Below are 26,945 nucleotides of genomic sequence, written 5' to 3'. Positions count from 1 at the left end.
ATATCTCCTGATCGACCCTATAAATTTTTATTTTCATAATCTATTAAGCCATTCAATTAATACAGGAATTATACAGTTTTTATTTTGGTATATTTTCTCCAATACAGATACTGCTATATTTTGTTAACAAAGCCAATAAGGTAAACCAAGTTCTTTAAGGTAGTGGATTTTTCCTTGTGAAAAGAAATTCTTCGCGTTTATGATATGGATTATATGGATCTTCTGGATAATAATGTGGTCTTTTCCAATAACTTGTCACCATCTTATCCAACAAAGCAGATTGTGATGCGTTACAGAAAAGGTGTTGCCTTAGTCTACGTTTCTGATTTGCGCTTTTCAGCCACATACGAGAATGACGTCCAGCACGTGTTCTGATCCATATACCCCTGCAATCGAATAAAATATGTTAGAAACATATTAAGTAATACATGCTATAATTTGTCATAATGATCCCCTACCAATTTAATCTGTAGAATCGATCGAGTACAGCTTTTACACTTTTTCTTTTGCCTTTTTTCAAGGAAAATTTTGTAAGTGTTCTTACAGGAATTGTAACTGGTAATATTGGTGGACGAATGACATTTTCTGTTTGGACCTGACTACAATGTTTAAGAAAGTTCTTGATAATGTTTTATATTAGTATAATACTCTATAATAGATTGTAATATATATTTTTAAATAATGATTATACCTCAATTTTGTCTTTAATTCAATGCTGCCAACATTATTCCAACTGTTGACAACAGAAGAAAGTGCACCAAAGTACTTCTGTTGAGCATACTGAACAAGAGGATACTGTTTACGAATTACAGTATTTGCGAAACCAGCGATATTGGTATGGGCAACAATTCCTAAAATGTAGATACAAAATACATGGTAATTATATAGAAAATGAGCATTCTCTATATAAAATGCAGATTTATGGCGTAAAATTAATGTGAGGTTTCAATGAACGCGCTCATGGTTACAATTCCACGGCGTTCCTTCTGTTAGAAGACCGGAATGGCTCTGCCTTTCGGTCGGACATAACCTATACGCCACGAACTTCGAACGATTATCGTATAACGATTTATCGAATTTGAACGAATAATGACTTAAGACGAAGCCAACGAACTATCACGTAGCCCGACAAAGTCGGTGGTGGTAGATGTACGAGGAAATTTAGACTACGTACCTCGAATTGCGGTATTAACAATACGCAACATTCTTCTTTTCGTGTAGTTCCGTCGGTGACCAGCTGTTTTGTGCCGTCGTTCCCTTTTTCCTTTGGCTGCCTGACCGGCCACCCGAAAGATGTTCCGAATTGGATTAAAATTTCCGTGCAACGGTTTAAATAGGGTACGTAAAGTAAGTACAAGGTGAATCGTTATATCCGTATAAACCGAGTGTCTTTTACGGTACGTGGATATGAGGAAAAATGCGAAAGAAACCTGGATTAAAAAGTATTATTCGCTAGGTGCCGATAGACTATTGTCGCGACGTTTCCCGTAATAATATTTAATTTTTCGTTGTTATTTATCGTTATCTCGACAAGAATTAGTTCGTGGTTTTAGTGAGAAATCGTGGTCGTGTCACGACAACGACGTTTTCGCAAGTTGTCAGTGAATATTCCTGCAGACAAGACCAAGGTTGCCCGCCTCGTGTGACAAGATGGCTTAAATTTAGGAGCTTACATAATTCCAGACGATTTCACTGGCGCCGTTGTCCTTTCAGATCAAAAAACAAGGATCCTCCAGACTCTATTTGACAACTAGGTGTTACGAGACACGTGCACGAGTTAAATGCGAACCGGAATGGAGGTGAGTGGACGAATTTTCTGTTTGTTTGATAACATGTTTCTACGATTGTCAAACGCTGTCATCGTTTTTGAAGAAAAGAAGAGTTTAGCCGTTGCTTTTATTTGGGTTTTACGACACACCATTTAATGGACAATTATAAATTTCACGCGTTTCATAATTGTATTTTTGGGTTAGGTTTAGATTAGGTTATGTTTGATACGAATATTTTATCTGATTCGGTTATAAACTTTTTGGCGTTTTACACACTTCGGTTGAACTTTCAGCATCTATTGCCGTGAAACTGTAATTATTGTTGTAAATTTTTCTACGACTTGTATTACAATCAATTATTACAGAACTAAAACAAGACATGGATATATTTCATTGTATTATATCAAGTAAAATTCTTTATATATCATGCTGACCAGGGAAGGCAAAAATGCTTTATATAAGTGTGGTTTTGTGTTTTAGGTTTTTCAAGGATGTCAAACTTACGTCCAGAATATCTGGACATCGGTATTCAACCGATTCACCAAAGAGGTATTCAAAATTTAAACCCAAGTGCACTGTTCTTGTTGTGTTATATAACAAAATTGCATGCATGATCTATTTCTATGGATGAATTCATTCTAATTTGATTGTTAATTTCATTGCAAGAGATATACATTTTAATAGTTAAATATATGTATTACTAAAGAAATCATAATAATTATTGCATAGTTGTTACATACTGTTTGAATTTTGAAGACTGAAGTACTGTTTATATATGGATGTATAGAAGTTTAAAACTTTTTTGTTATAAATATTTAGCAGTCTCTGCAATTTCAGAATTACAAATTATTTGATTTTCTTGCTTTTGGGTTGCATGGATTAGTGTCATAGTTAAACATGTATATCTATTATAATTGTTAAAGTGAGAAGGGTCATGGTGGCAACAAGGTACTGTTAACTCTGACTGCTGTGGCAATAGGGGCGTCAGGAGTATTACTTTTTGCAAAACATAATCCAGAATTCCGAGCAACTTTAGAAGGATGGGTACCTGGCACGGACAGAACGATTCAGATCATCTTTCAGGAAGAGTCATCATATTTTGAGTTCATACGTACATACTTTACGTCACTCAAACAATCGTAAGTTTAAATAGTGCATTAAAGTGGTTACCAAATTCTAGATTCTGCAATTAACTATTTTATGTTTGCAATACATGGAGTAATTTCTTTTCAGAATAAGTTCCATCTTTGAGAACGAGCCAAAAAAGTCAGGTCAGATTTATCAAAAAAGTTTAGATTGCATGAACCTTGAAGATTACATACGTGAGCTCTGCTACCCATTCCCAAATGATTTCTCCTGTTCTTCCTTTTAGTTTACTAAGTGTTAAAGATTTTATTATATTGAAAAAAATATTTTGTTTAATGTACTAATTATTTTGCTTACTAACATTTGACAATAACATGTGTACTGTAGCGCCGAAATCAGTATTCGAGCACCTATTTGAAAAGAAGGAACAGCCTATTAACAAACCTTACTCTGAAATAAGATTAAGCAAAGAGAAGGGAGAAGAGATCGAAGTTGGTACGTTTTTTTTTTATTTTTTTTTTTTTATTAAATATATGAACCGGTATGACGGAAGTCTTCTCTAGTAGTATAAAAATGAATGGATATGTATAACATTCGTTTAGTTGCTGAAAAACCTCCACCACCTGTTGAAGATATACCTAAGGAATTAATGCCAGAAAGTCTGGTTGAACTAGAAACATCGTGCGGTCAGACCGCGTCTAAAGCGATTGCAGCTTATCAAACAGCAACGTGTGCTATTCAAGATTACAACCAAGATGTAATGAAAGTTGTGGATAGCGCTGATAGTTCCGGTAGTATCGTATGGAACAGGTATGTATCTTTCGTGCATTGTATTCTATATTAGCTTACGATCGTTTATAACCTCAAATTTGTAATGAAATGTATTCGCAATACAGATTAAAGACAGCAACGGAAAAGAGGAAAGAAGCGGTCCAACAGGCAGAGGGACACGCGAACGAAGCATTAGATTCGCTCAAGAGAATGTTTTACCTGATCGATGATCCTAAATTCGATGCACCGTCGCACATGAAAACAGCTGCCAGACGAAACATCAAGAAAATTTTAGACGACGTTGACGAGGCTAAGAAAAAATACGAGACGGAAGTGCAAACCGGCAACATGGCAGAGCGCTACTGGAAGCAGGTTAAAACAGCTCGCGAGAACCTTAACGAGGAGTTACAAATACTATTCCCGGATATCAACATTCACGAAAAGAAATTATCGATCGACGAAGACTCGTTCGATTTGTTTGTTCTTCACATGTACAACAAAGTGAGCAATCTACAAAAGGAACTGGAGAAATTGAGGGTAAGCATCTCGGGATTTTAGACTTATTTTTTCATGTAAAATCATCCCCTCTTCGCTTGTACCACCAGTTATGTATATTTGAGTCTGAACCGGCGTACTTACGAATTTCACAGACGGTCGAGGGAAACAAACTGAGGGCAGCGTTGAAAGCGTACGGCGACTCGGCGAATGACGAAAAATTAGACGCGTTGGTATGTCTGGAGTTGAACAAAGAAAAGCAGATCCTCGAGGAACAGTTTAGCAAACAGGTAGGAAAATTAAATGTTCCGTTCAATGGCTACGATATAGAAAATGACCGCGACAACTTTTACCTTTCGAGTGAAATATATATACAGTTTCCGTGTGGCTGTATCGCGGTCGCGTGAATTCGTTCGCGAATGAAATAAAGCGAAAACTTTCGGACGAAGCTGAGAAAGTTCAAATTTATGCTCGCGTTTTGAAATTATTGCGACCGACACCGGAGGATATTTCAAAACCGCATGGAAATATAGAAACGAATCTTTTCGAGTCGCTAGAAACTAAGGTGAAATTAATGTACGAGAGATGCCTCGTTAAAATAGTTTTAACGTGTTGATATTTATTTGCGCGCGCCAGACTACGATAGAAGAAACAAATAATAGATAAGATATAAAATAGATATATATGATTACGTCATAGACGCGAGACATATACGAGGCTTCTAATTGGTAGAGTCAAATCAGTGATACCGTAGTCTACCAATTGGAAGAAACACGCTTCGTGCTATAACGCAAGTTCTTATTATGAAAGCAAGGCTTTCGAACTTTAATACTTTGAAAATATATTGGAAATCGTTGTTTCCTTCTTTTCAATTATTTCGGGATTTCCAACATAATGATTGATGAAATACTTTTCGACGAGGCGTGAAATTTTTGGGATGGAGATTTGCTCAACCCAAGATGGGTTCCCTACGAAAGGAAATATTTTTCCATTCTTGAGGCGTGTAGAGTCTTATTTCTGGGCCACACCGTGCAGAGGAGCGCATGGCGTACGCTTCATGATACAGGAAAAATTTGGCATTGGAAAAGCCTGGCGTACACTGTCACACTGGCATTATGTGTGTCTACACATGGGACGTGGCATATCCCATATCCTGCAATCGTGCATGTACCTGCATATATGTATATATCTATCGGTTTGGCACGACGAGAGGGGCACATCCATGGCGGAGGGATGATTCCGCCACCCTTCGGGCTTTTTATCTATTTCCATTTGGCACGCCGCCAATATTTCGCTAGTGGGAGGCAATATTATTTCTTTAGACTAGCCCCGCGGTATATCCGGCGTGTACGCGACTAGTCACACCGAGATATCCTCGCTCGGGAATCACTATGACGCGCTGTCGTCATAGCTGTCTGACTATCTATACGAGATTTTCCGCATTTTGCTCTGCATTTCCCCTCTCGGTCAGAAAGCTTGTATAATTGCTTCGCGAAATGGATTCCAGATGAACCTCTGATTATTCTGCGCCAGTGAATAAAATTATTCCATCCTGTTGCTAGATATTTTGTTGAGCAGTTTGCAAATTAAATAATGAGAGCAAACAAACAAAGCGAGATATCGTAATTTGTCACGAAATTAGAATTTTAACAGGCCAACGTGTGTCGAAATTAGGTACGTTTAGCTGTTGTAAAATTCTAGCGAAGTTTGGAACGCTTTCGACAGCGATTTCTACCGTTCTTTTTACGACCCTTTGGATTCTTTCGACGTTCGTATCGGTTCACGGCGAAAAATACCATCGTCGCGTAAAGTTCTTAAACGCCGGAAAGACGTTTAAAATTATTTATGATCGGACCGGTTGGTACGGTTTACTAAAACGTTCGATGAAAATTTCATCGATCGTTTCATTTATTTGGAACAACTCCGGAACGAGCGAAATTCGTTTTAGGGGCGACGTTAAATATGTAACTCCGAACACGTACTTCCTCCAATTATCATTTCAAATATATTCGTTTAATCGACGAGCATTGAACCGAAGTTCAATTTAACGTTAGAAACGCCAGATAATGGCGGATTAAATAAACATTTGGACACCTCTTATTGAAACGGGACCGTTCCATTATACCGTGGGTATTTAATTATTCGTCCCACGTTCCGCGATTCAATCCGACGTGAAATGACTCGAACGTGTGACGTTTCTTCGTCAAACAGGGTCGTGGACCTTTCTCGCATCGATTTCAATTAATAATCGATCTTGACCTCCGTTGTTAATGCGAGATTAACATCTTCCTCATCGTCCCCTTACTTTCTGTCATCGTACAAAGTTTCTATATAATTTTTAGAATAACGTCTGGTTATTAACGTAGCAAATATTCGAGTACGGAAAAATTCAACGAACGGAGTACCAACCCTGGGGACAAAATGTTCTTTGTTTTCTTTTTCCCACGGCGCGGAGGCTAAGGGTTGTTTTTCTCGTATTTCGTACGGTGTCCCAGAAGATACGGAGGATTCTTTAACGCGTGGCAAGGGTTGTGCGGTGTCGTGGCTCGTATATCCGGTTTTACGACGGAAGCATCCGACTTTGGAGAAAATATTGCGGAAGAAGCGTGGCCGTCTGGCCAGCGTTCGTAAATTCGAGGAATTCCCACGTTAGAGGCAGATGTAATCGGACGTTTTCGATCTTTTTCCCCGGTTGCTCTCTGCGTGAAATCGATTTCGCTGACCCGCACCTTCTGGTCCCACCACGGACGGTCCGGACTTTACGACCGGAGTGTGGAATAATTTAAAAGTCGACCAACCGTAACGCCGCCAGGAGCCTCGATGAAAATTTCGTCCTAACGCGATTTTAAATCAAACGTTACACTTTTCCTCTCTGGATCGACGTAAAGCGTAAACGTCTCCATTATCGACGCAGCTTTTGGTCGATCGTCACTTGGAATGGTATCAGAAAATTCCAAAACACAATATGAGAAGATAGAAAATTTTATACAGGGTGTTCGGCCATACCTGGGAAAAATTATAACGAGAGATTCTAGAGGCCAAAATAGAACGAAAATCAAGAATACCAATTAGTTGATGGAGGCTTCGTTAAAAAGTTATTAACGTTTAAAGTTCCGCCAGTACTGAATTTTTTTCTCGAAAATGCGCATGATTTCGGGTGTATGTGTATTCACCAAAAATGATTGTAATTGACTCCCGTAATTGAAAATAATTTTTTCAGAACGATTTCAAATTTTTTTTTTCGTCACAAAATTTAGGCACTTCCTGAATTTTTTTCTCGAAAGTGCGTAAGATTTTGGAGGTATGTCTATTCACCAAAAATGATTGTAATCGACCCCCGAAACCGAAAATAATTTTTTCAGAACGATTTGAAATTTTTTTTTCGTCGCAAAATTTAGGCACTTCCTGAATTTTTTTCTCGAAAGTGCGTAGGATTTCGGGGGTATGTCTATTCACAAAAAATGATTGTAATCGACCCCCGCAACCAAAAATAATTTTTGCAGAACGATTTGAAATTTTTTAATTTTGTCGAAAAATTTCACACCTCTCGAATTTTTTTCTCGAAAGTCGGTAGGATTTCGAGGGTATGTCTAATGACCAAAAATGACTGTAATCGACCCCTGCAACCAAAAATAATTTTTTCAGAATGATTTGAAATTTTTTAATTTAATTTTGTAATAACCTTTTAACGAAGCCCCAATCAAGAAATTTATATTCTTGATTTTCATTTCATTTTGGCCTCTTGAATCTTCTATTAAAATTTTTCTCAGGGTTGGTCGAACACCCTGTATAATATTCAAATGCTTAAGAAATAGGTCACCCCACCGCCTGGTATTGGATGACATTTTTTTTTTGTATGTGTTATGAAGTTCTAAATTGACAAAATGTCAATTCTAAGAATATCGAATGCGTCCTGAGATTAGAAACAGAAGCACGTCTGGGACAGCGTTATTTTTGGAGGTATCTGTCTGTGAATCCTACGCTTCGTTTTGAACTAGTTCTGTCTAAATTCGTGCGGCTTTCAGACACGACAACATTGACGAATCGTAGAATAGTAATAGATTTAACCTCTCTTCTTACGATCGTTAATGGACAGGTCGGATTTTCACCCCTATTAAGCCTCGTTAACTTCCTGCGCCATCCAGACACTTTGGGAGGAATTCAATTTTCCACTGTCTCGCTAGATAAAAGGAAGCATGAACCTCGCGATCCAATTAATCGTATCATTCTCTCCGTCAATAATTTTGATTTCTGCTTCACTCCTATATTAAATTAAGTTAATTCTAGCATTTCGAAGGTTTAGCGCGACATTTACCTTACCTTTAACATATTTTTAAATCGCGTACAAATTTCATTTCCAACTTGGTGACCGGTCTAAACAAATTTCAAGAGACAGAAACGAGTTCCAAACGGGTCAACTCCTAATTGGAGTTTCAGTTTTTCGTAACGACGGACGATTAGAATGCAAATAACGACGAAGTGAACGCGGACACGAATTCGGTTCGTCGATGGAAGTTGGTAATCGTTTACGCGTTCGAGAAATTAGCGAGACTTCGATAATCGTGGTTCGGGGAACAAAGAAGAGATTTCATGATTCGATCTCGAGATTCACGGATTCTCCTCTGGAAATTGTCGTCGTCCCCTCGCTTTGTTTCGCTGGATGTTTAGTTCGGATCTATTGTCGGGCATAACAACGAACCGTTCCACGGATTTTGAAGACGGAACAGAGGACGCCTCAAGTTTTCCCGTCGTAAACTTTCATGGAAATTGTGATTCGACTGAGAGAGCGTCGCTCGCCGGTCTCTAATAGCTTTAAATCCTTCTCCTCTCCTCGTTCACCGCGATTTCAGCTCGTCGACGATTCGTCGAAGTTAATCTACGACTCCTAGAAAATTGCTATTCGATACGAGTCGACGTTGATTTGTCTCCGCGGAGTTCGAGTGCCCGGTGCTCCACTGTCGCTAACGAGAGTCTATGAAAGTTGTAATGAACAGTTTTATAACAAATTCTGCTCCGTTCAATACTGAAAGAATCACGACGAAAGAATTTTATTTTCCAACAAGTTCAAACTCCAATTTTCGAGTTCTAATTTTAACAATGTTAGAAACAAGGGAATAATATTACTTCGACGTTTCGACCTCTTTCCTAGGCCCTGTTCCTAATAATTCGTGTATCAAAGGCTCCCAGGCTGACGTTTACGGTAGTAGATGCGAAACATGTCCGACTACAGACAGTCCATTATCACTTGCTCTGTTCCATTTCCATTTTACGATCCTCCGCTCTTCCCTGCGATTGTTAACGCCATTACTATCTTGTAAATTATTCATACTACGGTTGCTAGCTCTATCGAGAGTTAATAGGTCTGAAAAGTAATGGTCGTCGTAAAGATTTAAATGTTCCGACCTTAACGCGAGCCTTGTTCGACATTTAAAAAAAAAATTTCTTCAACGTTCGGATCATGTTCACGGATTATTCTCGCAAGGTCACACGTGGAGTTTGCGTTGTAAATATAGCTGCGTCGTCGAGTTTCGAGAATCGAATTTTCTTTCAACGACGTTCCATATCCCTGTTTGCGCTCTCGTTCAAATATCCAGCCCGTCGTTCAATTAAAAAGACGCGCGCGAAGGTCAGCCCGAGAATCACCGAATCGAATATCAAAATATCGACTCTCGAGTATCGAGGATTCGGAAGACATCGCTCGAATCGCGGTTATCGACACCGTCGGACCGAAATCTATTACTGCCGGACGTCTTCCCGAGCGTCGATCGGAAATGGACGGTATCGATCGTCCGCCATCGTTTCGACTGGCGTTCGTGTTATTAAACTCGACCCTTCCCAAGTCAATCGTACTAAGGAACTCGCGGACAAGGCGTTGAAAAGCACGATTATCGTCTTAAACTCAAGCTCGACGAAGTTTCCGCGCTCAGAAATCGGAAAGTTTCTTTCGCGAAATTCGTGAAAATGGCGCGTTCCTTTCCGCGCAATAAAAACCGGCGTTCTCGAAGCGCTTAATCAAAGTCCGAACCGGGGGGGACATCTAATTTCCTCCGATTGATTTCGGTTCCGGGCAAACTTGGACGTAATTTCTACGAATCTTCGTGCATTCTACTTGACGTTGTTCTGCGTGGAAGAGCCTCTCGAGTCTATTTGTTCATCGCTGTGGAACGGATGAAAGATGGTATTAACATCGTGCTTACACGCATCGCAAGTAGAAATAACGATTATAGGTCAGACGCGTTGGAGAAACTTTTCAAGCTCTGTTTCCGATTTTTTTTCAGTAAATATTTTTTAAAAATTCGAATAATCCCAGCTCTAATTTCGCTGCAGAGAATACTATCGAACGGCAGAAATTCACGGTACTTTAAAACGCGTGATTTCGATGACGAAAGCTCCCGCTGTCGATCGACCCTCGTGGAATCGAGATTCTTCTACCCGAATTGGGTAGCTCGAACCGATCATGGCGCTCTATTTCCGACGGATTTGGCCGATCCGGCTTCGAGTTATCGTGCAGATGGCCAGAGACAGCGAGAGGAGCAGTTTTTGATTTTTCAAAACGGATTAGAGGACGACGCACCGGATTAACATCGTTCTGGCGGGCGGATCGTTCCGCTCGCAGGATGAAAACGAGCTTTGTCCTGGCACAATATTTTTTTTTCTCCCTCTCTCACTCTCTCTCTCCTCCCCCGACACCCCTCGTTTTTACACACGACGCCGAGCGTCCGATTAATTTAATTTTCGCGGCGTGGGAAACACCGTCGTGGTGTCAGGAATCATATTTCCCGTTTTCCTCTATTTTTCCCATCCCGGGGTTTTCATTTTTTCTGTTTCGCTTCCCGCCGTATTCACGGGGGACGCGTTTCCGTGCCCCTCTGCGGCCAATTCGATTTTCGCGCCAGATATACTGGGGAATTTTTCGATTTAACAGAATATTCATATACACGGAGTGTGCTTTCCGATTTCGATCCGGGCTCGCTTCCGGGGACCGTGAATCCCCCAATTTCCCTATCCGGTTTTCTTTTAATCCTTCACTGGATTTTTCTCTTCGGGCGACATTCAAATTTTCTTCGCGTTCCATAACTGGTTTTTAGAATCTCCCATTAAAATTTATCTCAGGGATGGCTGAACACCCTGTATATAAAAATAGATCGAGCACTTGTGAGTAAGGTACGGGTCAAGCGTAGCCCTCTGTTGGTGAATGCCGGGAACTGTCGCTACATTCTCTTTACTGGATTCGTTTCTAGGCCACACAACGCTGTACAATATCTTATCTCGAAATTTTTACGAAAGTTCCTAAAAGCATAGGCAGTAATATTTTCATAATTTGGTGATCTGGAGGACGAGAGATTTGCGATGCAACAAAGGCGATACGTCGTCGCAGTTATGCGTAATTCCACCAGCGCCGTGATTGATTCAGCCTCGTCGACGTATCAAGTCGTCCAGGAAGCCCCAGAAACGGTGGCTTATCGACGCCCTAATGGAATCCGTGGGATAACCCAGTCCCCCGATCTCCAGGTACAACAGCGGTTTCCAGGAAGATCTGGCGAGCCAATCGAAGGATTTCGAACGGTTTCCCGAGACCCGTGGTGTTCGCAGACCTGTCGCCGATCTCTCTTCCTCTCGACGTACAGCACGACGGGTTGTCGGGTCAGCCGGGCGTTAATTATTGACACGGCGTTGCTGTACATAGAGGACCGGAGGTGGCCCTGACGCGGTCCTGGACCGTCCCAGGAACAAGGATCCACAGGCGTAGCGCATACAAAGTACCCCGGGCAGAAAGCGAGCGAATCCGTGAGGGACAATGACGGTCAGACGGCGAACACTGCCGGACGACGAAGAAACGAGAGATTAGAGCCACCCCGGCGACCCTTGGGTCACTTACCAATGAGGGCAGCTAGCGCGAAGCCTTAAGCGCGTATAATTAATCAAAGTCTCATTACGCTAATGTTCCCACGGCCTGCTCTCGTCTCGGACCGCGCACTTTCACCTCGCGGACGCTCGACTCTTCCCTTTAATCGCCTCTACGATACCCTACCTTGGATCAGAACACGGGAAAATTCTTATTTATGTCAAAATTTCTTTACTAATGATGGAGAAATAATTGTGTACCTTGGACGTTGTACAAACATTCTGTAGAGGAAGTTGTCGTTACTAGCATTTTTAGAGGACGGCAAATCAATAGAAAAGTGTTGTCAAATATTGTTCGATTTTTGGGGACAGCAATTATTGTCCTTCACCCTGACAATATTTGATCAGGTGAATCGTTAGGGCACCTAATCCAGGAAGTGGATTAGGGTTGACAGTAATAGCTCCTTTTTTTTTAATCAAGACATTCAATAGTACCAAAAAATATGTTTTTTATAAATAGAGCAGAAAGAACGGAGGAGTGAGATCCAAGCGACGATTTTCGAAGGGGTGGGCTGTGAAAAAAAAATGATAAGAAGAGATTCCCACAGGGAGGACCGTTTCGCGTTTCGCGACTGAGCTTAATAATTCTGAACCCGTTGAAAGCCTCCCTCTCTACTCGTCTTATGTCTTATAAACTCGAGAAAATAAGAGTGTACTTGGCCCAATCTCCAGCGCGAAACAACGCGAGACAAAGAGAGCGGCGCAGGCGGCAACCGAAAGAATATATATTTTTCTTGCACGCTCTACACCGACCGGGGGAACTCGATGTAACTTGTTTCGTACTTGTTTACGCCCTCGTTGCCGAAAAGCGTGCCTTGAAATATAAGGGGGTGGTTTCGTTGACTGCTCTTTTTGTCCCGGATCGCTACAATTTTATCTCCTTCCGCGCTTTATAGCTCGTTGAATTTTATCGCGATTTTAAATTAAAGTATCCGCGGAATGTTTCTTTCCTCATCTTTTCGTAAAAAATTCAAAGTACCAAATAATCCTTGAATCCGCGTCCTGAGATCTCTCAAATGAAATTCCTCGACGGAAAATTCTTAATAATTCAATATGAAAGTCGCTTTACCTTCTGTCGTTTCGCGAGAATGATTATTAAATTCATACGAACGACACCCTCTATTTTAGGAATCGATTTCTTTCGACGTGTGTATATCGTCTGCGTTCGTGAAACATGTCGATGTAAAATTTACGAGCGATTGGATTTTGTGTGTGGCAGTTGTTGGAGGAGCAGAAGAAGTTCGAGAACGAGATGCGTCGAGAGCTGAAGCTGCAAGAACAGGTACACACCGATCATCTTCGAGAGGCGCTCATGATAAAGGAGCAAGAAGCGCAGAGGAACTTGAACCGCGCGATCAGCGAGCAATCCCAGTCCGATTCCTTGAAGTACAAGGCGCAGCTTGCCGCCATCGTCGGCAGGTTACGTGGCCTGGAAGCGGCACTGAAGGGTGAGTGCTTTTTTTTTATCATTCCTGCACATTCTACTTTACAACAGGGACAAAAGTTCCGAAGGAACTATGCGTCGCGAACGAATAGTTCTCTCGCAAAAGGTTGTTAAACATTGAACCAATCCGCCGCGCTGCTCGTAAACACGGTACAGCACGTGGGGGAGGAGTGGGAGAGTTACGCCACGCCTATGAGCAGCTCTGGGAATTGTAATTGGCTCGAAACTTCAACAGTCTTTTGCGAGCAAACTAATCATTTGCAACGTTTGGTTCCTGTTGAACTTTTGGTCCTCTTTGTGAGAGGAATGCATAGAAACTATAGGAAATTTTAATGTTTACTCGAGAAATTGACCTTTTGATTACATTTCAGTGTGCTCAGATATTCGATAGTTTGATACTTATTGATTAATACACGAAGGTTCATTTGGTGTGCCCTTTTACAATCATTCGCATGGTCGAGAATATTTTTTACAAGCTACTTCTTTAAGAGCACATAATTTTTATCTCGTCTCGTGTTAAATATTTAATAAAATCAAGTTTTTTCATCGCGTTTCTAAATTATCAGATTTAAATTCGAGAAACGAGCGAATTCGTAGGTAATCGCGTGTAGGTACTCGAAGGTTCGACATAAAGGTAAGTTTATTTTTAGGCATCCTTATACTCGTTTATCAAAGGTCGCGACGCGATTAAGCTAAATCGCTGAATTCCAGTGGCGAGTATTATTACGGTGCATAAAGTTCCTTTTGTGGGCGGAACCGTCGCGTGTCGCGGTGTCCAACTCTTGCGTTTTTCTTAGAAAGTTCGATACCAATGAACTAATTCCACTCCATGCCATTTTGGGGATCGAAATTTCTAAAAAACTGTGTCAATATTTCGTTAAATTTTCTGTAAAACCCAATTCGAATTCATGCAAGAAAATTCCTCGAATTTGACTTTTCTATGACCTCGTTTCAACTAACTCCAAGTACTTTTAGCTGATATCTTTCAAGGAGCATCCAACGAGTGAATTAGAGTAAGATCGTTGTATCGATAGGGTTGGCACAATTGTTCGATTAGAACTTAAGGAGTAATTTTCTCTGGATTCGGTGTCCACCTATTTCGTACGTGTAGCGTCTACAAATCTACCGTGCGATTCCGCGTCCCCACGGTATGCAAATGTCCGAAAGGCAACGGTTCCTTTGTCCGGGTGGTTGGGAGGAGGCCGCGAAACGTCCGGCCAGGGCCTCGCCTTTGTCGCGTCCCCCATTATTTCGTCCCGTGCCGCTTAATTACACGGGCAAAAACGTGCACCGTGCCCCTCCTGGGACGACCAGCGACATTTTCGGAGACGTCTGATCTCCCGTCGGCCGTTTCTCTTTCGCTTTGTGACGGAGGACCGCGGAACTTAGATCGGATCGGATTAAGTCGAGTTCACCGCCGAGACTCGCCCCGGGGAGGACGGTTCTGGCGAAAATTAAGATCCCCGGGTCGAGAACGATACGCGATTAAATTTGCCCCGAGAACTAGAAACAACAATCGTCTCTCGCGACCTTCGAGAAAGGTCACCCCTTTTTTACAGTTTCGCCGATTGCAATTCTCTTCGGGGACAGTTTGGTTATTTATCGTATTTTCATTTTCAAATTATCGAAAAGTACAATACCGTGGGAAACGGTGATTGTAAATACAGCAGCCATCCGGCTAGGCGGAGAGCGATTAAAATTGTTTCGTAAATAAATTCCAGAAGGAGGGGGGACGCGTAACAAATCGCGGCCAACTTTAATAGTGCAAACGCCGGTGTTCGAATCCGTTCGTAACGGAAAATATTATATCATTTCCAGCGCGGAGCCTACGGTGCTCGAATATTAATACGACTCCCCGAGTTCGGTCACGTAAAGCCGCGCCAACATTTCCATGCTCTGTTTCTTTTCTCTACGATTCCTCCCTGCGACCACCCCTCCACGCGAAGGAAGTTACAGCGGTAATAAGTAAAACAGATTTCCCGGCAACAGCTCTCCCCCCCTCCCTCAGCTCGCGGAACGATAATTTAACTTCGTTAACATTTATGTACCTCGAGTTTTCTCTCGGGCCTGTTCGCTCGGAATATCCATTTCTTCGTTATTATATCCGGGCAAGAACTCAATCCCGAACGGAACAAACACGCTGTTCCCGCGTCGTTTCCCTCGGAAAAACCCCCGGGAAAAGTTCCCCGGTCGGGTATTGAGTTTAGAAAGCTCCGCAGGGAGACTGGCAACTTCTTCGACGGGGACAACGGCTGGTCCCCCTCAACTTTTGCCCCTTTTCTTCTTAATCGACGCGCTTCTTGTCGGCCTGGATCTACACGGTGCCCCGGAAACACCGTCCAAACTAGGAAACTTCAAATCACGACTATGGGAAATTAATTTTAACTCGGCGTAATCTTTGGGAATTTTAAAAGTAAATACGGGGGTACCAAGCTTATACCACGCGTGACTTTCTGTATAGTAAACGGGCGGACAGAATATTTCCAAGTCAAGCTTGGCGATGAGCAGGGTTTAGTCATCGAATATTATACGATTTTCACGCTCTGTTTCTTTCATCTAGCCTCAAAGGCTTACCGCGTTTTACTTGCTGCATATTTACATCTTCGACGAGGTATTATTTATAAAATAAAAACTATCATAACACGTACTAAATTTTCATTTTTACGATCATTATATTCACAAGACTCTCCTGGATCGAACGTCGATGTTATTCTATAAAAAAAAATCATTTATCCTCTCATCTATCACCTCCGGTCTGTAAATATTAATTTTATGGAACCAGAAATTAGCCAATCGTGTCCAATGTATTCCAGCTCTCATTTTATTTGCGGACCGATGTATACACGCACGCGAATGAAAACTTCCTAAACGCGCAGTACTTTCAAGGCTCTCCTAATATCGAAAGCTCGCGAAGTTCTTTAAGAGCGGCCTCGAAATCGCGAGACCAGAAATTCATCGAACCGCTCACCGCGTTCGGATATCGAGTATTTTGATTAAATTTTCCGTTTTTCATGCAAACATCCGGGGCAAATACTCCGCCTCGAGGGGTGTGTTTTATTTTGGTCTTCGCGCAGCCCCTCTAACCGAGTGAAACGTCTTGACTCCTCTCTTGGTAAAAGTTTGCGAAGCAAAGTTTACTCTCTCTCTCTTTCCCTCTCTTTTATTCGATCAATATTTTACCGTAGCCTTGTTGACAGACTTACTTAGAGTTTCCAGTTCTCTCGACCGCGATCGAGAACGTCGAATTTCGTCGGAACACCAGGATATCTGTTCGTTTTTCCTTCGCTGAGCGGTCGATCTCGTCGCAGATCGGGACAAAGTGTTTTCGACGCTCCGTGAATCATACGTTTGGGAATCGAGGGGATGACAGTCTGGGGGGGTGGAAATAGGTCGAAATAACGCGGTAAGATATCGTCGGAATCTGGATAATCGGGGGGAGGTATTTGCCGGGACAACGCGTGTTTCCTTCTGGCGAAACATCGACTCGCTCGATTTCCCTGCGCGCTGGCGCCAGATCCTTTGACGTTTTATCGGGAACAGAAGGCTCGCAGCTTCATCCGGATTAACTCAAGTCGAGCTTAATGCACTTTCGCGGCCCGTTATCGCTGCTTGCACGTCGTCGGAGATTAATTTACGATTAACAGATACCCCGGAACGATCGCCGGATCTGAGAGCCCGCGTTCCACTATCGCGAAACTGGTCTGACGTTTTCAATAAAGAACGTCACGCGTGTGCCAGATCCCTAAAACGTCAACTAAATTGTGCTGGAACGTGAAATATTCAAATATTAAACGGAAGATCGTTCTACCACTTTTCTTATATATTTCCACCGTTTAAATAACGACTCGATTTTGGAATATTATAACAATATATCGAGTGCAGGAAAGTTTGGCAAGTTCGAGACCCACTCGTGAATAGGGGAGTAGGAGAGCGATATAGTGGTACGTGCATTTGCATACTGTTCTCCCAAAGAAATAACTCGAACGGGCGTGCATAAAAGTCACCAGGACGGAAAAAATAAAAGTCCACCGGTGACGGTTGAATATTCCCAAGCCTAATTTCAATTTTTTGTTTCCTCGATTCGTAGCTCGGGATTTATTTTTTTCGAGAACGGAGCGACCCGGACTCGTGAAACATTGCCGTAAAAGGAAATTGGCTCCTGGCATGGAAAATTGGTACACGAAGATATTGGTATTTTGAGAAAATTGCTGTAAAGTAGAGCACGTTCTGCGGTAAATGGTTATAAAGAGGTATTGGGTTGTTATATAAAGTTGCTATAAAGTTTCTTGCCTCTTTATGGTCGGAGTACTTTACGAAAGCGCCCGGGCTTCTTTGCGAAAAGTTACTATACGAAGTTACGGACATTTTTCCCCGTGGAAACTTCTTTCAGGTATCCGCCGTTTATGGAAACTAAAAACACAATATGTCGCTTGTGTATCGTTATTAACAGAGGCGTTACGAATTATTATTAACTTTATAGCGCGAAACTTACCGTCGACCGTCTAAAATAGTCTCGAAGGGAACCTTTCCCGAGCTTATGGTTCCTCGAGAAAAATTCACCGGGCATCGAGAGTCGAGAATATCGTTTATAGTAAATTACGTGAAAATTTTGCAACAGCGTGCACGTACTTTTATTGCGCCATCGCGGATGAATTATTACGGGGGAGGGATGCCGAGGGGAGCGAGCAGATAACAGAATTATGGAAAATTCATTTCTAAACGAGATAACGAGTTCGTGCGAGCAACGAGCGTAATTTGTTACTTGACGAAAAATTAGTCGCATCGTTCTTTCCATTTATAAGCTGATCGCATCTCGATGGCATTCAAACTAAAATGGAACTACAACGTTTGCCCCGAAGCGTAAACTTCGTCCATTGCGTGGTAACTCGAGATTAGGTTGATAAAAGTACGTTGTACTCAACGCAAAACAATTTTTTAGGGAATTTTATTATTTTTCATTCCAGTACAAGGTATCTGTAATGTCGCGATGCAAAATTACTGGTCAAAAACCGAAATTTGACTCTGTAGGAAATATTTCGCACGGTTAAAGCTTCAAAGAGTGAGCCGGCCGCTTTAAACGCTCCAATTTCAATTTCGTGTTTAAATTACCCGCGGATCGTCAAAGCACGGGGATAAAAAATGGCCGCGGGCCCCGTGTTAACCGGTCAATGAAGTTTCCAAATGAGCCGGTGTATCGTGCGGGCGTAACGACAAAAACATCAGCAATAAATCCACGGTGGGTATAATGGCATTGTTCTGGGCTAGTTTGGCGCGCAACGGGGATAAAGATAGAGTGGTTGCGATAGTTCCCCAGACAGTTCGAGAATGATAAAGGGACGGACATCAGCGGGAAGAGGAACAGAGAAAGGGGCGCGAGAAAGAGAGGGAAATTGAAATTGCGTGCCCGTGGTTTTACAAGCCCAGAAGCGAACTAATGTATTCAGCATGTGCCGCAATTATAACTTCCAACGTTCGTCCCTCGGGGGGTGCCATTAAGGGCCTCGCGCGCGGTCCCACTGTTTAAGGGTCACGAACAGAGAGATTATTTAAATATTTCCGCCCACAGACGGTAGCATTGTATCGGTGGCAACTTCAAACACGCAATCTACCCTCCAAAGCATCGATTCTTCTCCCATTTTCTGTCAGATAAAACTATCGTTCGATGCAAAGACTGTATTTGCAACGCGAGTAATTTATTAAAATTACGAACTTAAAAACGACGCATCGTGCCTTTAAGTAAATTTCGCCAGTTAAGAACGTCCTGTAAAGATTACTATAGAAAAACGAAGAATTTATGGGCCACCCTGGTCTTTGCATATTCGTCTTTGTTTTTACGGCTGCGATGGCGGCAGATGTTGTGGTTGACATTTCAGTAAGTTTTACTAATGACAAAAGTTTCTTCCGTCGTATAAAAGTTGCGGTCTGTTGCCATCTGGAAGTCGTTCCGCGTCCACCAACAATAACTTACAGGATGTCCCAGATCCGAATACTGCGCCAAGTGCATCCGAGTTAAACGATTACACCGTGCGTTTTACGAACGTAAGACGGTCCTCCCGATCGTCGCGTCGCAAGTCAAATTTATACAAGCTTCTTTCGACTCGAGGCGTCCCCGTTATCACCGATTTTGTTCTCCCCGCTGTCGAAACTGTTCGACCAATTTTTACAGCTTAAAAAAGTTTTACTATCGCGGGCAACGAAAGTTCCCGTTGCAAAAAGTTTTACCGTTGAGTAATTACAAGTTCGTGCAGCGTTCTCTGTTAATTGGTGGCACTTGACGGACGAAGAAACGTTCGTAGTAGATAATGCACGACGATTACGGCCGAACTTCGGTTCAACTGCCTCCGAAACGCCCCCATAAAACTTCCCCGGCTGGCTATTCTTCGCGAAAGCTAGCGTTCTAAGGAGACAAAAATTGCACAGTCAGTTCTCGTTCGAGGAAACACCGTTTCCGTGTGATGTATGCACGGCTCGCGATTCGAATCTGCGTTTGAAATTAAATATCAGCTCGCTCCGTGAGACGTGCTTCAGAAAAATTGAAATTCGTAATAGGTCTGCTGGAACTGCAACGATCGTGAATTACGATGTATTGTACAATATTTACGCGTTGTCACCAGTTTTCTCTATTTAAAATTAACAGTGTGACAAAAATAAAAATATCAACGGTCCAGTATTATTCTCTATAAAAAAGCGTTCGAGTATTTGTGATCAGAGCAAAGAATATTGTGTCGTTCCCAGGGAAATTGAGAGGGCTAGGAAAATCGAAGGAAACGCCGCGCCAACGCGTGCCATTATTTATTTCGCGCGAGGTCCTTTTTTAAGCTCGCTTCATTCGACCCTCCACAATGCGAAACAGTCCGCGTAGGGGTTTTGGGAACACTTTCAAACTCGTTACAAGATTTATGCGCGTTTCTCGCGCCTCTGAAAGGAGAGGAAAAGAGGGAGAGGCTCGAAAGACGCGCGTCCTTAAAAGAAAAAAGAAAATCTCCTTTGGTCGCTGGGAACAGTGTATTGTGACACGGTTATTTTCGTACACGATATTAGATAGTCTGAATGTATAGCTTTTTGTTGGAATAACAATGCTCGAGAAATGTTTGTATAGCTTTAACGAAGTCCAGTTTCTAATCAAAGGGATCGAAACTGAACATTGCAATTTCCAACAGCTTTCTCCATGGTTATTGTTATCGAGGCGATGGTAAATTACTTGCGCCTCGCGAAGATGGAAACCTTTAACCGTGTCGACTGCTTTTATGCGTTAAATACGCGTTCCGTTTACCGCGGATAAACCGCGGAAACCGCTTGGTAACTTCGACTTACTGGCACCCCCGCGACGCGGGAACGCTGTTCCAAAGTTCCCAACATTTTCCACGCCAAAAGAAAGACTTGGCAACGTTAAACTCGCGACGAAACGTTGTTCAACAAGTGGAGGAACAGTTGTTGGGAAAATTAAGTCTTTTCCCGCGCCAAATATAGAGCGACCGTCTAAATTAATTTAGAGCAAACTCGGGCGGTCCAATCTCCTGGAAACTGTTCAACAATTTTTCAACTCGAACAATAACTTTCTTTCTCTCCAATGGAATTTAAGAGTTAAATTATTTGATATTACATTAAATTAATTAATAGTCCATATAATGTTGTTCAAACAGTCTAGTAGCATTCTAATTACATCATTCGAGCCATCGAAGCTCGAACGTTCGATCGCAGAAAGATTCGACAAACGTCCCTAACTTTATACTACGGAAATACGACGTCACGTTGTATTCCATCGAGTTTTGCTTCGCTCGCATCGTGACAATTTAGGGCAGCGGTTTCACGAGTGCATTCGACAAGTAATATCTGCTTCGAAATACCGGCGAACCGATATCGAGACAAACGAGGTCACAAAGGGCGAAAGTAGTTAAATGTACAAGAACCGTTCTTGAAATTGTTGCCTTTCAGCGAGAATCGACACCTTCCTCGACGTCGTAACGCAAAATACTCGGAACGTGGAGTCTCGAGACCGGTTTAAAATTGCTAAGAAATGATTTCACGATCGTGGATCTCCTCGATGATTTCGGAGGGCGTCCCGGGACACGGCGTCGAAAACATTTTTGCAAGCAATAAACGTCACTCCGACGGCCCGTCGAAATGCCAGAACGACAATCTCCGTCGATACGGACCAATCAATTTCGCCGCGGTGGCTTCCCTCGTACTTTTTGATTTTCCATCGTTCCCGGCCGGACGGGCCATTATCCTCGTCGGCGCGGATTTATCCAAGCGGCCGTAAAAATTCCGTCAACGCGATTTCCACGATCTCCGTGGCGGACCGGCCGGGCAATGAAAACGGACGAACAAAAAGTCGAAGAAAAATTGAAATGGAAGAGAGGAAAAAAATATCGTTAGGGCGGCGACGAAAGCGATAAAAGCCTCGCGATTATTCGAGAGAATGTGGCTGTTGGCCCGGCTCGCGCCGATCGAACGTCGCGTCGAGTTTCGGGATCGATCAATTTTCTATCGTGTAATCTTCACCGACGCGACGCTCGAATTTATAACCGATGATAACAGCGATAACGTTTCGAGCGGGGCGTTTGAAATGATTACCTTAACTTGAAATTTGATATAACTTTTCTATGTTTTTTTTTGGTCTGACCAATTTCATGGAATTAAATTTATCTTTTTTTGGGAATTTTTTGCAAAGAAACTAAACCATCGCAGTTAAATTTGCAAGATTTATTTACGTATGTTTGTATGATATTTTAGAATTTTTCGAGCTGGAAAAAGTTAAAGTTGTGAAGGGTAGACGGAGAGGATCCGATGGGATCTTATTTACCGTGTCGACGAAGCCCTCGACGGTGGAAATTCTGAACTACGGGAAAGGCGAGGGTGGTCGAGTTGTAAATTCCCTTTAAAACTAGGCAAATAGAGTGCACCGGTCACGGAAGACACATATTCCGTCAACGACACGTATTTATTAAAGCTCGGAGCTACCACGAGAAAATGGACCGATCCGCATGTAAGGAGCAGATACACCGTGCAATACAATTTTTATTGCCTCCCGCTGTCCAGGATTTTTGCTTGAAAGGTTATCTCGGGGTGATTTATCATTCTCATTGGAATGAATCGTCTGTTTCGCGGTGATAGATTATCTCTACTTCGGCGAAGAAAAGAGACGCTCGTCCGGAGCCGCGAAGAATTTCGAAGTGGTATCCTCCCTCGATTAATCCTCGGTCTTCGTTGCTACGAGGGGGTTTTTAAATTTTAAACAACGACGATTCCGCCCATAAACAAGCTATTTATTATTTTTATCGCCCTCGAAACTTTTGCACGATGATGAATCTAGAAAAGAGAGGAGGATCTACTGAAAATGAGTGTATCTTCGAGTCTGTGGCAATTAGAAAGCAAAGATTCTTTTTACAGTCGCTATCGATTGTATTTTTCCCCCCAAAACCCGGTTAACTTTATTCCAGCGTACGTTTGACCCAGTGAAACGTCAGTTTCGTCGATCCTCTTTAAGCTCGTATTTTAATCCCGTGCTGCGTCGGGGAAAAGGGTGAAAAATAAAGAAAAGACGGCGAAGACGCGGAAGAAGGCGACCGAGAAGATATTACTGGGCAGAATCTTCGCGCAGAAAGCAGTTGAGCGTACGATGCTCGTGTATTTTAAAGTTTTTATGCCAGAACCGTAAAGTTAGCGTTGCGTGGCGATTTAAAAATTAAAGGAAAACCGCGGAGGACAGTGGCGGTAGAAAAAAAACACCAAAGGCTCCACCCGTCTCTTCAAAGGCTACTTTTATCGCTCAGGTGCGAATTTTGTTAATAAAAAAACAGATACACGAGTCTTTTGAGTTAGCATAGTTTTGTACTTACCATTTCATAAAGTTTCCAAAAGAAACCAGTGACTGGTGAATGGTTTACGAAGAAATCTATAATTTTTATTAGTTATTCGCGATTATAATTTTCGATGCCTCAAGACGCACGTTTGGGAAATATAAAAAAAGAGTTGACAACTCGAAACGTTACGAAAAAATTTGGTCAGATTACCTTCCGAAGGAAAATTTGATCGACGGACAGTCGATTTACAGGACACTTGGAAATTTCCATCCCCTGGGGAGGGAACAACAGCGGTAATTCCTTGCCGCTCTTTTCCCCGCGTTGGACGTGCGCGAGACGACGATTAATTACGCGAGTAATTAAGCGTGCCGTGTCCAGGAATTACGGGCATTATTTGGTTTGTCAATTAGTACCGGCGGGGACACGCTGCTCGTGTACGGACCCGGGGAAAACCGCACGGCAGTTTTTCGCGTCGCTGCCCTCCGCAAAAAAACAGATACTGCGGTTCGAAATCGCCACTGGCGGCGAAGAAAATGGCACCGGGTGTTATCCCATTCCCCGGCCATTAAAATTACATCGAACGGCGATCACAGTTCTATACTCAAAATAATTCTATACTTAATCGTGAAAATCTTCTTTAATCACCATCAGTTCTAATAAGTCACAAGGTTTCACATGAGCATTTGCAACTCCTTCATCTCAATTCGATTTTTCACATCAGTTGGCTGCAAAGATCAACGAAATTTTGATGAAAAACCTTTTAATCAAAGTCTAGCAAATATCACACGTTCGTCGCGCGAGTTCACGCGGTTTTCAGCGTCCAGTGAATCGATGTAAATTCACGCGTCGAACGGGGGTCGACCAGAACACGGTGTTCATCGCAGGGAAAAAGTTTTTCGTAAAACTCGAGCTCGCTCGTTCATCCCCCGGATCAAAGAGTCCGCTCGAGCGAGCAGCGGTGATACGGCGGAACAGATTCACCCTTAAACGAGACGCGGCCCGATTAAAGGGGGTAATTAAACTGACCGGGGCGAGAAGCTACCCAACGTCGGTAACCAGAAACCTGTTAACGATCCAGCCCCCGCGGTGTTGCCCGGGACCGCCATCTTTTTTTTTTTCACCGACGCCCCGCAAAATAATTACGCGGCCTTGGCAAGTATCGGTCGGGCAAAAAGCCGTCGGCACGACGCGCCTGGGAGATTTATTACGATGTACAGTTCTCGCGTTATCGCCGGCTACGCCACACTCTTCTCGTTACGATTAATTAACGCCTCTCTCTGACAATAAAGCGATGCGCGATGAATCGTATTCGGACCGGTAATTAATTATCCCGTCGGTCGGAGAACCTTGTGCCACCCCCGTGGCCTCTGGGGGGTTAACAATTACCGTTTTGCGCCACTCGTTTACCGATTCACCGCCATTTTGTGCAATGGAAATCGCTGCGGTTCGAACCGTTTCTTTGTCGCCGTGGCGATTCTTGCATTCGCGTGGATTCCAAACACGAGCAGGGTGGATAGCATTCACTGCTCTGGCCATAATTATTAACCCTCCTGGGTTCACAGTCTCCAACATTAACGATAATAATAAATAAAAATTAGAAACCTTGAAATGCAAGATCTTTGCACTTCAAGAATTTTTGTTTACCGCAAAAGTTTCTAAATGTAAATTTAATTCTGTTCATTTACTTCGTTGATTTAAAATGTTCAGTGTGTGCCCCCGCTAGCAATTTCGTGCCCTCGCGTTAGCGTAAACAGCGTCGCATCTTCGACCACAGCCCTCCATGGTGGAATTTTGCGAAAGAGAGATAATGGCGGGGAAGACGCGAAACAGAGAGGTAATTACAGAGAAAAGATGTGAAAAGGGGGTTGGTTAATGAGAAAAGCCGTGAAAGAGGAGGTTAATAGGGGGAAACGACGTGAAAGGGAGAGGTAATACAGGACAAAGACGCGCAGCATTGGAGTAACAAAGGAAACGGATGTGAAAGGGTGAGATAATACGGAGAAAAGAACAGTAGAGGGGGTCGGAGGAAGCAGAGAGCAGAGAATGGGGGATGAACCAGCGATAGGTGGACGAAAAAGGAATCGTTAAAGATACCAGACGTTCCCGTGTAATTTGGCTAAGAACGAAGACAGATTATACTGCTCCGAAACAATTACCTCGTCAAATATTCAGATGGCTTCGTCTTTCTTGAACTATCTATTTATCAAATTAGTTTCCAAACTTCTTAAAATCCCCCTTTTGCTTTGCAAAACAATGTTATTAAATATATTTGTGAAATAATCAAGCTTTCATAATAATTTATTTTGTCGTCCTCGACCACCGCGAAAGTATCCCACAAATTTTAGTTGAAAATTGTCGAGAATTTTAGGATTTGGGCGGTGTCAGTCGATATTAAACACACGCTCGCCTCTTCTACATATTTTCGATGATCCTGTTCGTTCAATTGTTTCGAGCGGCGCGTACAAAGTGGAGCGGTAGAAACGTAAAAGAGGATGAACCGGCAGAAAGAAAGGGATTAAAAGTAACAAAGGGGATTCCGGTGGCTGTCGAAATCTGTTGAGCCTCCGAAGCGTGAAACGTCACACGGACAGGCCGCAGCTCGTCGATCCTAATCCCTCACTGATTTAACCTCGGTTTTGCCCGAGCCAGCCTCATAAACAATGAGCACTATCCCCTGCAACGGCAGCGGCTTTTATTGTTAAGCGGCTGTGTCACGTTGACGTACGCGTTCCAATCAGGGTGTAAACGCACCCCCTCGATCCGGGACAAGAAAATCACGCAAAAATCAGTCGTCGACCGATAACGAATCTATCGAAACATTTTAACCCCCGACTTTATTCAAGTATCTTCACTCGATCTACGGATCCAAAAATCACGATATCACGGGATATCACGACTTCTACATTTTGAACCATCCTCTTAAAAATCTCAATTTTATCAAGTAGGCTACAAAGAAAAATTATGTAAACAGTGACATCCTTATTACTTCTGTTTACTAGAATCCTTTCTCGATTAATTCTCAGTATTCCATCGCGAGTTTAAAAATACCAGTGTTTTAAAATGACAATCGCTAGTTTTACCGTCCCCTGCATTCTACGTACGCAATTCCAACAAGATCGTATCCGGTTTCCAATCTCCCGATTCCAGGCGTTTCCGTTTGAAAACCGTTTCGATGGCCAAAGGTGGCTCGTCCAGTTCCATTCGCCAATTACGCCTTCGGAAGCCATCGTCGGTGTTTCACGTTCGATCCAGCCAAAGTGCATCCGAATTCTAATCGAATACGAAACGGTGTCGTTCCCGCGGATCCGTAGTCGCCGTCAGAAACGTCGTCCAAGAGGCATCCGCATAATTACGTAATGTCATCCGTTCCGCGACGAGAACGAGAGACGACGTGGGCTGGAAACAGGCAGCCCCCGGTCGACCTTTTCGTTTCGGTCTTCCGCCTCGACGATTCTCGCTCGTTCGAGCATGAAGAACAACCCTCCCGTTTCAACCCCCGCGCGTTCCATCGCGGCGGAAAGTCCGAAGGAAACAGATTCGAAAGTCGTCCAGCGGCCGCGGTTCTTGTTTGGAAATGGAGCGTCTGTCGCTTTTTATAATCGGGTTACGGCCCCCGGAGCTTTCCCAGCGCCGATCGATGTACGTTCGCACTTTGCCAGCGTTTTCCTC

The 26,945-nt window shown here is 42.8% G+C and overlaps 2 protein-coding genes across 4 annotated transcripts in view; one reads left to right on the top strand and one right to left on the bottom strand.

Annotated features, from left to right (window-relative positions):
• Positions 1-71: 71 nt before the first annotated feature.
• LOC122405087 (39S ribosomal protein L35, mitochondrial) lies at positions 72-1,312 on the bottom strand. The gene is made up of 4 exons (XM_043409583.1): positions 1,175-1,312; positions 692-851; positions 459-599; positions 72-386 (listed from the first exon to the last, which is right to left on the bottom strand). The coding sequence occupies exons 1-4, from the start codon at positions 1,203-1,205 to the stop codon at positions 155-157; spliced, it is 564 nt and encodes a 187-aa protein (XP_043265518.1). The 5' UTR covers positions 1,206-1,312; the 3' UTR covers positions 72-154.
• The window catches only part of LOC122405084 (MICOS complex subunit Mic60), a 47,540-nt gene continuing 21,816 nt past the window's right edge, over positions 1,222-26,945 (top strand). Inside the window, exons 1-10 of one of the 3 annotated variants that reach the window (XM_043409579.1) lie at positions 1,222-1,338; positions 1,714-1,799; positions 2,250-2,318; positions 2,693-2,908; positions 3,003-3,040; positions 3,243-3,350; positions 3,458-3,665; positions 3,752-4,163; positions 4,277-4,411; positions 13,246-13,474. In XM_043409579.1, coding sequence (XP_043265514.1) covers positions 1,294-1,338; positions 1,714-1,799; positions 2,250-2,318; positions 2,693-2,908; positions 3,003-3,040; positions 3,243-3,350; positions 3,458-3,665; positions 3,752-4,163; positions 4,277-4,411; positions 13,246-13,474 — 1,546 coding nt within the window. In that variant the 5' untranslated portion in view covers positions 1,222-1,293. Of the gene's footprint in view, positions 1,348-1,713; positions 1,800-2,249; positions 2,319-2,692; positions 2,909-3,002; positions 3,041-3,242; positions 3,351-3,457; positions 3,666-3,751; positions 4,164-4,276; positions 4,412-13,245; positions 13,475-26,945 lie in introns of all 3 variants that reach the window. The other 2 variants (XM_043409578.1, XM_043409580.1) reach the window with 2 other exon arrangements.

This window comes from Colletes gigas, unplaced genomic scaffold (genome assembly GCF_013123115.1).
Source record: "Colletes gigas isolate AHSC1104 unplaced genomic scaffold, ASM1312311v1 Colletes_gigas_Sc00004, whole genome shotgun sequence".
NCBI lineage: Eukaryota > Metazoa > Arthropoda > Insecta > Hymenoptera > Colletidae > Colletes > Colletes gigas.
Note: the sequence above shows the minus strand (reverse complement) of the source record. Positions and strands in the feature narration are given on the sequence as shown.